Source organism: Bidens hawaiensis, unplaced genomic scaffold, assembly GCF_021521415.1.
Source record: "Bidens hawaiensis isolate Kalapana, Puna unplaced genomic scaffold, B.hawaiensis_p1.1 tig00071493_1, whole genome shotgun sequence".
Classification (NCBI taxonomy): domain Eukaryota; kingdom Viridiplantae; phylum Streptophyta; class Magnoliopsida; order Asterales; family Asteraceae; genus Bidens; species Bidens hawaiensis.
This window is the reverse complement of record NW_027502506.1, coordinates 9,649-23,158: the sequence shown is the minus strand read 5'-3', so window position 1 is coordinate 23,158 and position 13,510 is coordinate 9,649. Positions and strand designations below refer to the sequence as shown.

The 13,510-nt window shown below is 34.0% G+C and overlaps 1 protein-coding gene across 1 annotated transcript; it reads right to left on the bottom strand.

Annotated features, from left to right (window-relative positions):
• Nucleotides 1-5,993: 5,993 nt before the first annotated feature.
• LOC143605797 (uncharacterized) lies at nucleotides 5,994-11,065 on the bottom strand. Its single transcript, XM_077081780.1, has 5 exons — nucleotides 10,947-11,065; nucleotides 10,230-10,560; nucleotides 7,236-7,569; nucleotides 7,023-7,100; nucleotides 5,994-6,269 (listed from the first exon to the last, which is right to left on the bottom strand). Exons 2-5 carry the CDS (start codon nucleotides 10,535-10,537, stop codon nucleotides 6,216-6,218), a joined length of 774 nt encoding a protein of 257 aa, XP_076937895.1. The 5' UTR covers nucleotides 10,538-10,560; nucleotides 10,947-11,065; the 3' UTR covers nucleotides 5,994-6,215.
• Nucleotides 11,066-13,510: the final 2,445 nt, after the last annotated feature.

Here is a 13,510-nt window from a genome sequence, read left to right as displayed (position 1 = left end):
CGAGGATATAGTTTATACTTTGATATTATAATAAGTGAAACATAGTTTTCATAAGACGAGGTTATAGTTTATATATTATTTCTTTATAATTATAAAGATTATATAATGTTTCTTAAGAAATAAGAAACTTGGTATATACATTTCTTCATGAAGAAGAAACGCAGTGTTTAAAATGATGAAATCTCTTGGACTAAAGGTCCAAGTATTTTATAAAAGTGAAATGATTATCAAGGTAATGATTATGCAAATAGACTAAAGGTCTAAAGCTAGATCATTGATCTAGTATTTTAAAAAAGGTTATTCTCGTGCTATAGGTCCGAGGTAACAAGAAGATTACATCAGTGGGTTAAACTGATTATAACAAAGGTGAATATGTCCAACTCTTTACAACTTTATAAATCGAGTCTTATAAATGATTACATGGGATTGCGTATCCCTAAAACATTATAAACAAAGGTAATCGCTGGCCCTTAGGCTATCGTATACATTTGCCTGGATCCTTTCATATGTGGTTAGACGGTGGGCACACCGCACCACGCTTGATTATGCCTCCGCCACGTTGGACCGGACCTATGATGTTCGAGTGGGGATAATCTTGTGTATATAGGTAGTGGCTACGATCTCGAATGTTGCGGTGTTCGCTGAGCGATTTCGATTTGAGTTGGAGTTTGTAATAGTTATTCAGACTTTCAGATGTTGATTGTTCCCTAAGCCACGTTGGGTCGAGGCCTACGATGTCTCGAGGGGGATAATTAAGTATCAAAATATTTTATGTCAACATATTCACCATAATGCATTGGTGACGTATATTATAACTGTTTTTCAGGTAATCGAGATTAGGTGTTTGGAGATGAAGAATATCCATTAGACGATCTGATGGCTCAGATGGAATTTTTATTATTAAAATACTGTAAATTATGGTTTTTATGTTTAAAACACTTTTGTACCAACCATCGGGTGTTTAATTCCCGACTTTTGAATTATATTAATATTTTAATTAAAACTTCCGCTTTACAACCTTAAACTCTGATATATTTACAAAACATGTCCCAACTATTGGTCACACGCCTAGGCCTTAAATTGGGGTATGTCATCAATAAGTGTTTTCAAACCATTGACCAATGTCGACTTACCCCGCCATCAAGGAAGAGACAGGCAAGCCCGAGTTCTTTTACCCATCCTTAAGTATTTTTTTAGTCCGACAACTTCTAGTGGCAGAGAAGAAGAATAGGGAGGGGTGGGTGGGCAAGGTTCTGGGGCCGATTTCCCTGAGACGCCTGCAAAATATTTATTTTTATATATATTTGTTTGTTATATAAAAATCATGAATAAGCAACAATCAAATATTCTCATCTCGGTTCACTAATTCTCTTAAGCTCAATAACTTAATTTAAAAAAATCTACACATTTAAGCCTTGTACGATTCGTTTAGGTATTTAAATTAGATCATTTAGTAAAATATTAATATTCTATTTATCGTTATCACAATTATCATCGTATTATTCACTTCTTCCATATGAGTTATCGAGTTCATATTTCACTTAGACTTTTTTCTTTTACTCGTCTTGGCCAAAATTTTCGATTCTCAAAAATGACCCTAAATACTTATGATGGGGCCAAAAGAAAACAATTTAAATTATATAAAAGAACAAAAAAATCATGGGAATGGAACAACTTTCTTAAGAAGTTTGTACTTGTGATGTTGGATGATGGATTTCAAAGAAGGGCCCCTTTGATCTAAATTTCTAACAACCATTTTGTAAGGAAATGTCCATGTCAATTTAATATTCTTTTTGTTAAAGTTAACTATTTTTTTCCATCATGAACAAGAGATCACAAAAAACCCTTTGCTCCCACTCAGTGTTCACTCTTCTCTGATACGATCATTACTTGTTTAACGGCGAAGTTGACAAAAATAGGTCGCTTAAGAGGAATGCATCACTATCACTATCACTAGTGTTGGTTAATAATATAATACTTTCACGCAAAATGTTGTATTTTGAAAATACGCAAAGAACTAAAATAAACTAGGCATACCTCATCATGCAACCACGTGTCACTAGCTAGACATGTATGGAAAACGAGCGTCCAACCAATCTCGAGTGATATATGATAACTCAATACGTATATCAGCGCACCATAAAATTTATTCATGTTTTAGGAAAGTTTTATTATCATATAAACTTTTGTAACTACCATTTGTTAGTTTTTATGGTTAGTTAAAATATATTAGATAGTAACCACATAGTTGGTTGTAAAATAATTTAGAAGATAGAAAGAAAATTAAAATTGGAATAAATTTTCATAGAAAACTAGATTGCTAAATTAAATTGTAATAAAACGAGTAACTATCAAATTACAATTTCTTTTATTTCTTTTTCATTTTTTGGAACGGCCATTTTATTAAGCAAAGACTCTAGCAAGTTGGAAGTTTACCAAAGTCAAATTATTTTGTCATGAATATAAAAGTCCATACACACGTTCTTTCTCCCGCGCGTTGCCGCGGAAATGTAATGACGTGAAAAAACAACCAACATTGAAACGTTAAATGCATGAAAAAACAACCAACGTTGGGACGTCAAAGATGGTCTTTGGATTAACGATGGTGAATATACGGTTAGTTCTGTAATTTGTAAATGACAATAAGAATAATAACAAAATAACATGCAACAAAGTAACTAAATCATTTTTCAAAACCGGTTCAATCTCACTCTTGCCTTTCCTTTTTAGCCATGCAACCCCAAGAGTTGCTTTTGTTTGCTTCGTTATGTACAAACCTTCTAGTGAAGTCATCCAAGTCAAAGTCTAACTCACCAGTCATAATTGAATTGCCATGTATTAGAAGAGTCACATGAAACAAATATGAAAGCTTGCTTAAAATGATTGTACAGGTAGCTTCAACAGGAGTACATTGATAAATAGTATTTTCTCCTCACAACCAAATGACACTTTTTAATATATATATAATTTGGTCATAAATTCAGTTGCCTGATATAGACTGAACATATTGAAAGAATTTCTTTACAACATTTCAATGATTCAATCTACTCCTAAGTGTATCGGTAGTGGTTTTATAAGAAAAATAAATAAATAAATGTTTCGTAACATTACTGTCACATAGATAGTTGGGCTTTTTTCATTCAGGTATGTAACAATTTCACTCCACTACATTAATAAAAATAAAGTTGAAGTTAGATAAAAAAAATTAAAAAAAAATGATAAGATGTGTATGATACGCGTCGGTTATTCCAATTAAATGCAAAAGGAGGATGGGGGCTTTGAAAGGGAAACGTCGTCCCTATTAGGACGCTAGAGTAGGAAACATTCAAATTGTATATATAATGATGTTGGGGCGTTAATTAGTTGATGTGGACAAGGGGATGCACTCTATCACGATGTTTTAAGGGAATCCTTAACGGAGCATCACCCGTGCCCTTTCTGCACCAAACGAACCCCGCACCAATACTGATGGGGCGTTTCAAGTTTTTTTTAGTTCTCTGCATTGTTGGGATTACTGTGTTTGGGGCAAAAGGACAACTGACCATTATATTATTTTTTGTTTAAATGCAAAAGGAGGATGGGGGCTTTGAAAGGGAAACGTCGTCCCTATTAGGACGCTAGAGTAGGAAACATTCAAATTGTATATATAATGATATTGGGGCGTTAATTAGTTGATGTGGACAAGGGGATGCACTCTATCACGATGTTTTAAGGGAATCCTTAACGGAGCATCACCCGTGCCCTTTCTGCACCAAACGAACCCCGCACCAATACTGATGGGGCGTTTCAAGTTTTTTTTAGTTCTCTGCATTGTTGGGATTACTGTGTTTGGGGCAAAAGGACAACTGACCATTATATTATTTTTTGTTTAAATGCAAAAGGAGGATGGGGGCTTTGAAAGGGAAACGTCGTCCCTATTAGGACGCTAGAGTAGGAAACATTCAAATTGTATATATAATGATGTTGGGGCGTTAATTAGTTGATGTGGACAAGGGGATGCACTCTATCACGATGTTTTAAGGGAATCCTTAACGGAGCATCACCGTGCCCTTTCTGCACCAAACGAACCCCGCACCAATACTGATGGGGCGTTTCAAGTTTTTTTTAGTTCTCTGCATTGTTGGGATTACTGTGTTTGGGGCAAAAGGACAACTGACCGTTATATTATTTTTTGTTTAAATGCAAAAGGAGGATGGGGGCTTTGAAAGGGAAACGTCGTCCCTATTAGGACGCTAGAGTAGGAAACATTCAAATTGTATATATAATGATGTTGGGGCGTTAATTAGTTGATGTGGACAAGGGGATGCACTCTATCACGATGTTTTAAGGGAATCCTTAACGGAGCATCACCCGTGCCCTTTCTGCACCAAACGAACCCCGCACCAATACTGATGGGGCGTTTCAAGTTTTTTTTAGTTCTCTGCATTGTTGGGATTACTGTGTTTGGGGCAAAAGGACAACTGACCATTATATTATTTTTTGTTTAAATGCAAAAGGAGGATGGGGGCTTTGAAAGGGAAACGTCGTCCCTATTAGGACGCTAGATTAGGAAACATTCAAATTGTATATATAATGATGTTGGGGCGTTAATTAGTTGATGTGGACAAGGGGATGCACTCTATCACGATGTTTTAAGGGAATCCTTAACGGAGCATCACCCGTGCCCTTTCTGCACCAAACGAACCCCGCACCAATACTGATGGGGCGTTTCAAGTTTTTTTTAGTTCTCTACATTGTTGGGATTACTGTGTTTGGGGCAAAAGGACAACTGACCGTTATATTATTTTTTGTTTAAATGCAAAAGGAGGATGGGGGCTTTGAAAGGGAAACGTCGTCCCTATTAGGACGCTAGAGTAGGAAACATTCAAATTGTATATATAATGATGTTGGGGCGTTAATTAGTTGATGTGGACAAGGGGATGCACTCTATCACGATGTTTTAAGGGAATCCTTAACGGAGCATCACCCGTGCCCTTTCTGCACCAAACGAACCCCGCACCAATACTGATGGGGCGTTTCAAGTTTTTTTTAGTTCTCTGCATTGTTGGGATTACTGTGTTTGGGGCAAAAGGACAACTGACCATTATATTATTTTTTGTTTAAATGCAAAAGGAGGATGGGGGCTTTGAAAGGGAAACGTCGTCCCTATTAGGACGCTAGAGTAGGAAACATTCAAATTGTATATATAATGATGTTGGGGCGTTAATTAGTTGATGTGGACAAGGGGATGCACTCTATCACGATGTTTTAAGGGAATCCTTAACGGAGCATCACCCGTGCCCTTTCTGCACCAAACGAACCCCGCACCAATACTGATGGGGCGTTTCAAGTTTTTTTTAGTTCTCTGCATTGTTGGGATTACTGTGTTTGGGGCAAAAGGACAACTGACCGTTATATTATTTTTTGTTTACTTAATTAAACAGTATTCAATCAGTAGAAAGGGCATCAACCAATACCTATAAAACTGAAAAAAGTCTTTTTGTCTGCATGCCATTGACATGACAGGATAAAGACACGCTTTTAATCATTTCACTACGAATGTTCTACTATTACATTAATATCCTTGAGAGTTGGGACTTGAACCTTCAACCTCTGTTGAAAGGATACCCCTTTAAATAAAATCACAAGTCCAAAAGCGTCTTGATAAAAGACTACCTTTTTAAATCATTTTTTAATATTAAACATAGGATCAAATTCAACTTTGAATAAATTACTAGAGTAAAAGTCATTTTCATCCTTATACTTTGATCACTTGTACAAGTTTGTTTCAAAAATTTTATTTTTACATATGTTTCCTTGATATTTCAAGATTCTTGTCATTTTTGTCAATTTTCCAAACCTTGTTTATTTGGAACGTTAAGTAACGTTCAAAATTGGTGCGGATGTTTATATGATTTTCCCAACTTTCTAGTAAACATCTAAGACAAATACACAAACGAATAAAATTAAATGATATTTGAATCAAAGCATTTTATATAAAATGAAACCTCAACTTTTCTACATTTGATTTATAACCCCTAAAAGAAAAGGAGAAAATTGATGAAAATACTAAATACAAAGCTCAATATTTCTCCACCTAGAAAAAAAAAGGAATGAAAGAGATGTCTAATGATTAATTTATATAGATAATAACACATAATACCAAATGATATTAGATATATAAACGCAACTAGAACACATTTGTTTCCATTATAGCAAAACAAAACTTAAGCCCTTTATTCTTCCGACTCAGACTCCATGCCTCCCATAGCCTTTAATCCTCTCGGTCTCTGTTCAACAATCATAATCATATTACACGTTTATCATTTAAAAAACTAATACTTTTTTTTATTATTCAAATAAAATTCAGAAAATCATTTTACAAAATTATATTTTTTCTAGTACACTTTATACGAGTATCATATAAATCGTCTAATAATGTAACTTAATCCACTTTTAAAGAAAAGATTATACTATTAAAGAATTTTAAAGAGAATTAAATGCGTATTGTGTTTTAGCTATAATCACAGTTAATGCATTTTCATATATTTTTTTTATTCTTTATAAAATTCCAAATATTCTTAAAATCAAAAAAATATCCTTGAATTATGTTTTTTTTAACATCAACTAACTCGCTTGTCTATTCTACTCTCTATTCTATTACTCGAATCATTTAACGAAGGATTTCAGGTTGGTTGTTTGTTTAATTTTTAGGAAGAAGATAAAGCATATACGCGATTAAAACTTCACAGGTAAACATATTAAAAGCGTGTTGGTTTTTGTTTTATTTATTTTTGTTGTAAAACTATTTCACGTATATTAGGGTGTAAAGTGTAAACATGTTTAAAAAAAGTGAGAAATGATTGTGATTTCTTTATAAAATAATATAAGTATTTTATAACTTATATTTCTTGTTAGAATAATTAATAAATAGAATTTTTTTTTTTTACTAAATAGATAAATAACCAAATTTGATACGTTTTAATTAAAATTTAATAATGATTAATTAACTTTTTGAAATAAAAAAACAAAAAAATAAATACCTTCTTTGTAATCTTCTTCTCTCTGACTTCATAGCGTTCCAAGGTTAGATCACACAACCACCCACCGGGGCTCACCAACTATTCACACAAATCAATCAAACACCCATCAATGCATAATAATAATAATAATAATAATAATAATAATAATAATAATAATAATAATAATAATTGAAAAAAAAAGGTATGGTATAAAATTATGAACGAGCGGCGTACGTTAATTGTCCGTTGGATGAACTTGGCTCGTTTCTTGGGTCTTTGAGGAAGCTTAGCCCCTTTAATCGCTAAAAAATCTTCTTCTTTCTCCTTATTCGTTAACCCGATCGCAAACTTCGGTGGCCACACCATCGGAACCGATTCATTCACCGGCGATGCCTTGCTATCGTGCGCCGTCTCCGATGACCCCGACCCACCACCGCCGTTGTTATTATTGTTCTTCCCGTTATTATGATGATGGGTGGTGCTATGATGCGCCGTCCGTTTATCCCCTCTTTCCGGTGAACAAACGCCTCTCTGCCCCTTCATTGCAGTTGAATTATTCTCAGAATTCCTGAAATTTATTTATTTATTTATTTATAAAATAATTAATGAACAAAAGTAAAAAATAAATAATTATTATTCACCCATCTTTTTATAAAATAATATAATGTTATAAAAAAATAAAGAGCCGGGCAAGTGGTGAAATTACGGGAATAGCCCTGTGGGAGATGTGGATCAGAAGAAATATTGTGGAAATCAGAGGGTTGTTATGGGGAAAGATGGAATGATGGGCATGAATGTGTGTTGTTTTTTTGTTTTTTTATATAATATATATAAAGTTTTTTATTAATTCTTTTTTCTATTTTTTAGAGAGATCTGGGTTGTGTATGATAACATGCGCAGCGGCGCAGGGAAAGAAGAAAGAATATTAATAATAGGATTGGAAAAAAGGTGGCGTTGGTTTCCTGGCAATATCCAGCCGTCGGATCATACAGGGTAGGGTTGACACGTGGCGGGATCTTAAAGGTGATGAGTGGAATCCAATGGTGGAGAATGAATGATTATTGGGAGTGGTGGTGGGTCGTGTCACACGTGGTTGGATGGATAACTTCTCCTGGTTGCTGTCCCTCTTCTCACACTTGCTATAAAGGAACTTAAACCAATTATCAAATTATTTTTAAAATAAAAAATATTATCAAAATACCAATAAATAAATAATTCAAATTTTATGGTGCTAAAAAAATATAAAAACCATGGTCTGTTAGAGATAAAGAACGTGTTCGAACTTTGAATAACTAATTAACTATAATAAAATATATTTATTTAATTAAAAGTAAAAATACAATTTTTGAGCATAAAAAGGAGCAATGGACAAATAAATATCGTGGATTACGGGAATCTGTTAAAAGGAATGAAAAAGGGTGTTTTTTGTTTAGATATATATTTTATACATGTCACACAAAAATTGGAAGTCAAATCAAAACTATTCACAAGTCATGGATGGCTAGTAAAAGAAATCAATTAAATATTATAAAAGTTAAATATAAATAAAATATTGTAGTTTTTGTTTTACACAAATGATTTGGCATGGGCAGCTTTGACAAATCGCATAGTTAAAGACTTGGGTTTGAGAGGATTACGTGGCATATCTACGTCTTTTCTATAGTCAAATCTCAAATCTATATTTTGTAATAATAAAATTTAATTTCAATTCTTTATCTTTACTTAACACGTAAAATATGTGACTCCTTTAAACAATAAGACAATTTCTCTACCAATGGATTGGTATTGTATTGTTAAAGACAAGCTTTTAAACACATTGATTGAAGGTTTTTAATTCAATTCTCATTTATCAATACTATATATAAAATATGATTTAAGAACCTCTTAATTTTTAAGAGGTATCAAACTTGTTGCTTTTAATACAAATTATAATGCATAAATTTAAGATATTTTAAGGGCAATTTTGTCTTTTGACAATTTTGTCTTTTAACAAAAGTAAAATCATACGGTTGATTTTTAAGTTATTCAATATTAACTACAAGTTTGTTCATTTAACTTTAGCAATATTTTGTTAACTTATATAATAGTTACATATTTACCCCTTATTTTAAACTAACTACCCCGACGACGTTTAAACGTTTATAACTTTTTCACACGCTAATATTTTTTTAAAAACATTATACCATAAAAACGAGTATTTTATTATCTTTCATTTGAGTATGGTATTGTTATACTTTTTCTATTTTAAAAAACTTAACGTGTTACCTGATTACCATTAAAGACCGGCAAACGAATCGGTTGGGTTCGGGTCATGGGTCTACAAGGTTAAGGTTGGAATGAGTCGGTACAAAAAGGTTAATTTGGTTTGGAACGGGACGAATTTGGGTTGAAAGGGGTCAAGTCATAACGAATTTCGGGTTAGAACATGTCAAACGGAACTGGTTGCGGGTCAAGACGAGTTCAATGCAGCGTTAAGTGCGCATTGACACCTGATTGCACGTGTACAATCATTGTGTGACGTGCTTACTAATACCGGCTAAGATTCCAATGCCGAAATACGAACATACTATCTTCGGGTTACGCACATACTATTGTAAAGCCACGCACATATAGAAACGGTAACACCTGTTACGCATCCGATGACATGTTTGCATGCATACCGCGCCGCATCGCGCGGGCACGTAGATAGTAACAATTAAAACACACAATCTCTCTAATTTTAGTCCCATAACAAGTTAAAAAAAGATATTAAAATAAAAATATTAATGGTTTGCAAATAAGTTGTGATACTCTGGTACCTTTTATATAATATTCTTTAGCTTTTAAAATCATTAAACATATAAATATATGATAAATCAAGCGTGGTAAAATATCAATATGAACATGACCCGTTAATTAACAGGTAAACTCGCCAAAAACATAATTATCACTTACACTCTCATAGCAGACCTAGCCCTTTTTGAGAGTCTTATAAAAACTTTCTAGTGCTATAATTGTGTAAAAACCCAACCGCCTCATTTAAAATTAGTGTTAAGTCTCTAACCGTCTCATGAAAAAGAAAAGAAAATCCCGGGTGTGCATACTATACATGTGATGAATTAACACCCTGATTATTGCGCTCATACTAAATAATTAAATTATAAATTTTCAAACAAATTATGCAGATTAATTAATAAAATAAAGAAACAATTAAATAATAAATAAAAAGTGCACAAATGACAAAATTACCTGAGAACCCGATGAGCCGGCGAAGAAGATCGCTGCCTGAGATTAATATACCCGTGACCGTAACGCCCACTAACCACTTCCTTATTCTGCTGATGTGGCGACCTAACAACCCTCCGATCACTCCGTCCGGTGATAGATCGTAACCCCAACGGCGGTGTACCGGCCGCCAATTCTTTATCCTTAGCCTGTTGCTGCTGCACCTTCATACACCGCAACCGCTTCCGGTTACCCCACTGCAATACGAAGTCCGACGTCGTCGTATTAACCGCCGGAGATCTGGTACTGGAGACGTTATTATTTTTGTCCATTTCTTTTGCCTTTAATAATACGCCTGTCACGTTACCAAATAGTTAACCGTGGTTAGGTTTATTGCTTTCTCTTAACCGTAGTTAACATTATTGAAACAGAAAAATAAGAAAATAATATTCGAAATTAGATCGTATAAAACGATTAAACATATATCAGATTCATGATCTGTTGTAAGATAGATTAACGATTTATGAGATGAAATTGAGTGATTGATAATTTTGCTCAACAAAAAGAGCTCATTGTGCGGGGAGACTAGATGAGTCCGTCACTCTTTCTAAAAGATTTAATTTAATTAAATGTCTGTAGACGCTTGATCTCGAGATTTTGTTAATCAATCGGATATGTGTCAAATTCGCCTAAAAACATGATCAATTTACGAAAACAATGCGAAATTCGTGTAATAAGAACCTTCAAACTTGCAATTTGTTCAATTCTCCGTCCAGAACAGTAAAAAAGCTGATGAGCATGAACACGAGAAGCTCAAAGCTGCATCAAGTTTCGCAAAATCCTCTGTTGGTATAATCTATCTGCGAAAAACACAAACGAAATCACGCAAATCGATTTCAAGTATTAACCCTAATAGTTCGGAAATTCAAAACAACCGGATCGATTATTCATAGAAACGAGCTTTGTTATCAACTAAATTAACGTCAATCTGTAATCTGAAATCAAACATTTCACTCACCGAATGCCAATTTCAAATCCAGAACAGTAAAAAGCTCTAGAACACGAACACGAAGAGCAAAACTGCATCCAGTTCTTCAAAATCCTCCGTTCTGTAATCTATCTGCAAATAAACAGACACGAAAATTAATTAAATTCTAACAATTTGTCAAATATTATCAATTACCCGAGTCGATTTCAAGTATTGATCCAAATCGTTCCAAAATTCACAAACATCCGGATCGATTATTCAAATGCATCCAAGTTTTAACTTCTCACTCACCGAATTCAGGTTTCAAATCCAGAACACGCAGCTCAAAACTACATCTAGTTCTTCAAAATCCTCTGTTCGTATAACCTATCTGCGAAATCACACAAATTAGCAAACAATTTGTCACATATTGTCAATTATACAAATCGATTGCAAGTATTGATCCGAATCGTTCCTAAATTATTCAACCGTATCGATTAAACGTAAACATTTCACTCACCGAATTCGTGTTTCGAATAATTTGTGTATGATATCCATTTGATTTTGGAATAAGTGAATGAAAACTGTTAAGAGAGAAGATGAAATTGAAGATGAAGAAGGTGGTGTTGTTATTGTGCATACGACGTGTTTGTTTCTCTCTCATTTGGAACCTCTTTATATAATAATAATAATATTAATCTCTTCATGTTCAGGTTCAGGTTTATCGATCAAACTCCAAACAGAAGACGGATTCCATCTCTGGCCGTTGGTTTATCATCCGACGGTGCAGATCTGATCTTGTACACGTTATGGTGTTAAACTCGCCTTGCTTTTAACCCCGTTAAGTTGTTTGATTTTGACGCCGTTAGTGAACTTAGACGGAATCTTCTGTTGTCGTTTCGTATGTATATAAATTGCAAATTTGCAATCGTATATTTCTTTTTCAAATATGTAACGATAATAAAATATAGAAAACTATACATCGGGTTTAATGGTGAAGTCTTATGTGGTGGCCGATCGAGTTAAAGTTATTGATGAGAATTATTTGATAAGGTGGAATTAGAAAACTTAGTCAGTGTTTGGGGAAGCTGTAAACGAAGTTGTGGAATTGTTAGATTTGCTTTATTATTTCGGTTTTAAAGGCGGGGAAGACGATTAGGTGTTGGGTGGCGATGATTCGGGGTTGATCTTTGTTGCTTTGTTGCTTCGATGAAGAAGTTGTTATATAGAGTTGATCCACCTGTTTGAAGAGTATCTTAGAGTGGAACAATTGGGTTCCGATGAAGGTGAATGCAATAGTTTGGCGGGGCATTCAGAAAATCAGAACCATTTACCAACAAGCGGTAATTTGATAAAAAGAAAAATATTTTTTGGTCCGGACCTGGGTAGTAACTGTTTGACGTCGGGAGATTCGGTGAACCATATTTGTACATCTTGCGATGCCATGAATTTGGTTGTGTAATCGTTTCCGTGTTTACCGGCCTTTGCTACCGTCTCGATAGAAGGGATTTTGGTTTTGTTTGAATGATAGTTGCAGTTAACAAATATATGTTAGGTTTAGTTATGAAATGTGATGATTGTTACTAAAATCGAATTAAACAGAAAGAAGAAATCGAAATAAATTTACTTTCCTTTAAAGAAAGTTGTATGTATAGTTACAAGTGGTAAATAATAAATGTACTAATGCAACTCAAAGTTGTCTATTTAATATGTTAAAAAATAGTAACGTTTATTAATTGTTATCCATAAGACGCGTCATGGATTGTTCAATTGTATTAGGGTATCGGTAACGGGGGTGATGGGAGGGACGCGGTACACCTGAATGGTGATGTGGCTCGCGAACATCGGTACATTTAAGGGTGGCAAACCCAACTCAAATGGATTGTTTTGTGTCAAGATAGATAAACATAAAAAGTAAAATGGGTTATAGATAAACTTAAAAAGTAAAATGGGTTAGGATGAATCATAATAATTCTTCAAGTGGGTCAGGATGGGTTGGAAATATACAAGTGAATTTCATTTATAGGTTAAAATTGGTCAAAACAAAATATTCAAGTTATCCAAAATTTATTTAATTCAAAATACCCAAACTATCACGTGCGAAACAAAACTCATCCGAAACCTAAAAAACGATCAAAACGAAACAAAAACCCCGAACTGACTAAACGAAACTGAACCGAAATAGAAAAACGACCAAAACGAAACAAAAAAAACGGGAATGAAACCGAAAAAGTGACCAAAACGATACAAAAAAGGTGAAATGCAACCGAAAAGCTAACCAAAACTAAACAAAAACACCGAATCGACCAAACCGAAACAAAACTGAACCGAAGTAGAA

What these genes read in the sequence shown, in the direction of transcription:
- LOC143605797 (XM_077081780.1), bottom strand. Translation starts at nt 10,537, where the DNA reads ATGGACAAAAATAATAACGTCTCCAGTACCAGATCTCCGGCGGTTAAT. An exon ending in TCATCCAACGGACAATTAAC is followed by an intron (nt 7,101 to 7,235) that starts GTACGCCGCTCG and finishes TTGTGTGAATAG; the next exon opens with TTGGTGAGCCCCGGTGGGTG. An exon ending in AGAAGAAGATTACAAAGAAG is followed by an intron (nt 6,270 to 7,022) that starts GTATTTATTTTT and finishes ATTGTTGAACAG; the next exon opens with AGACCGAGAGGATTAAAGGC.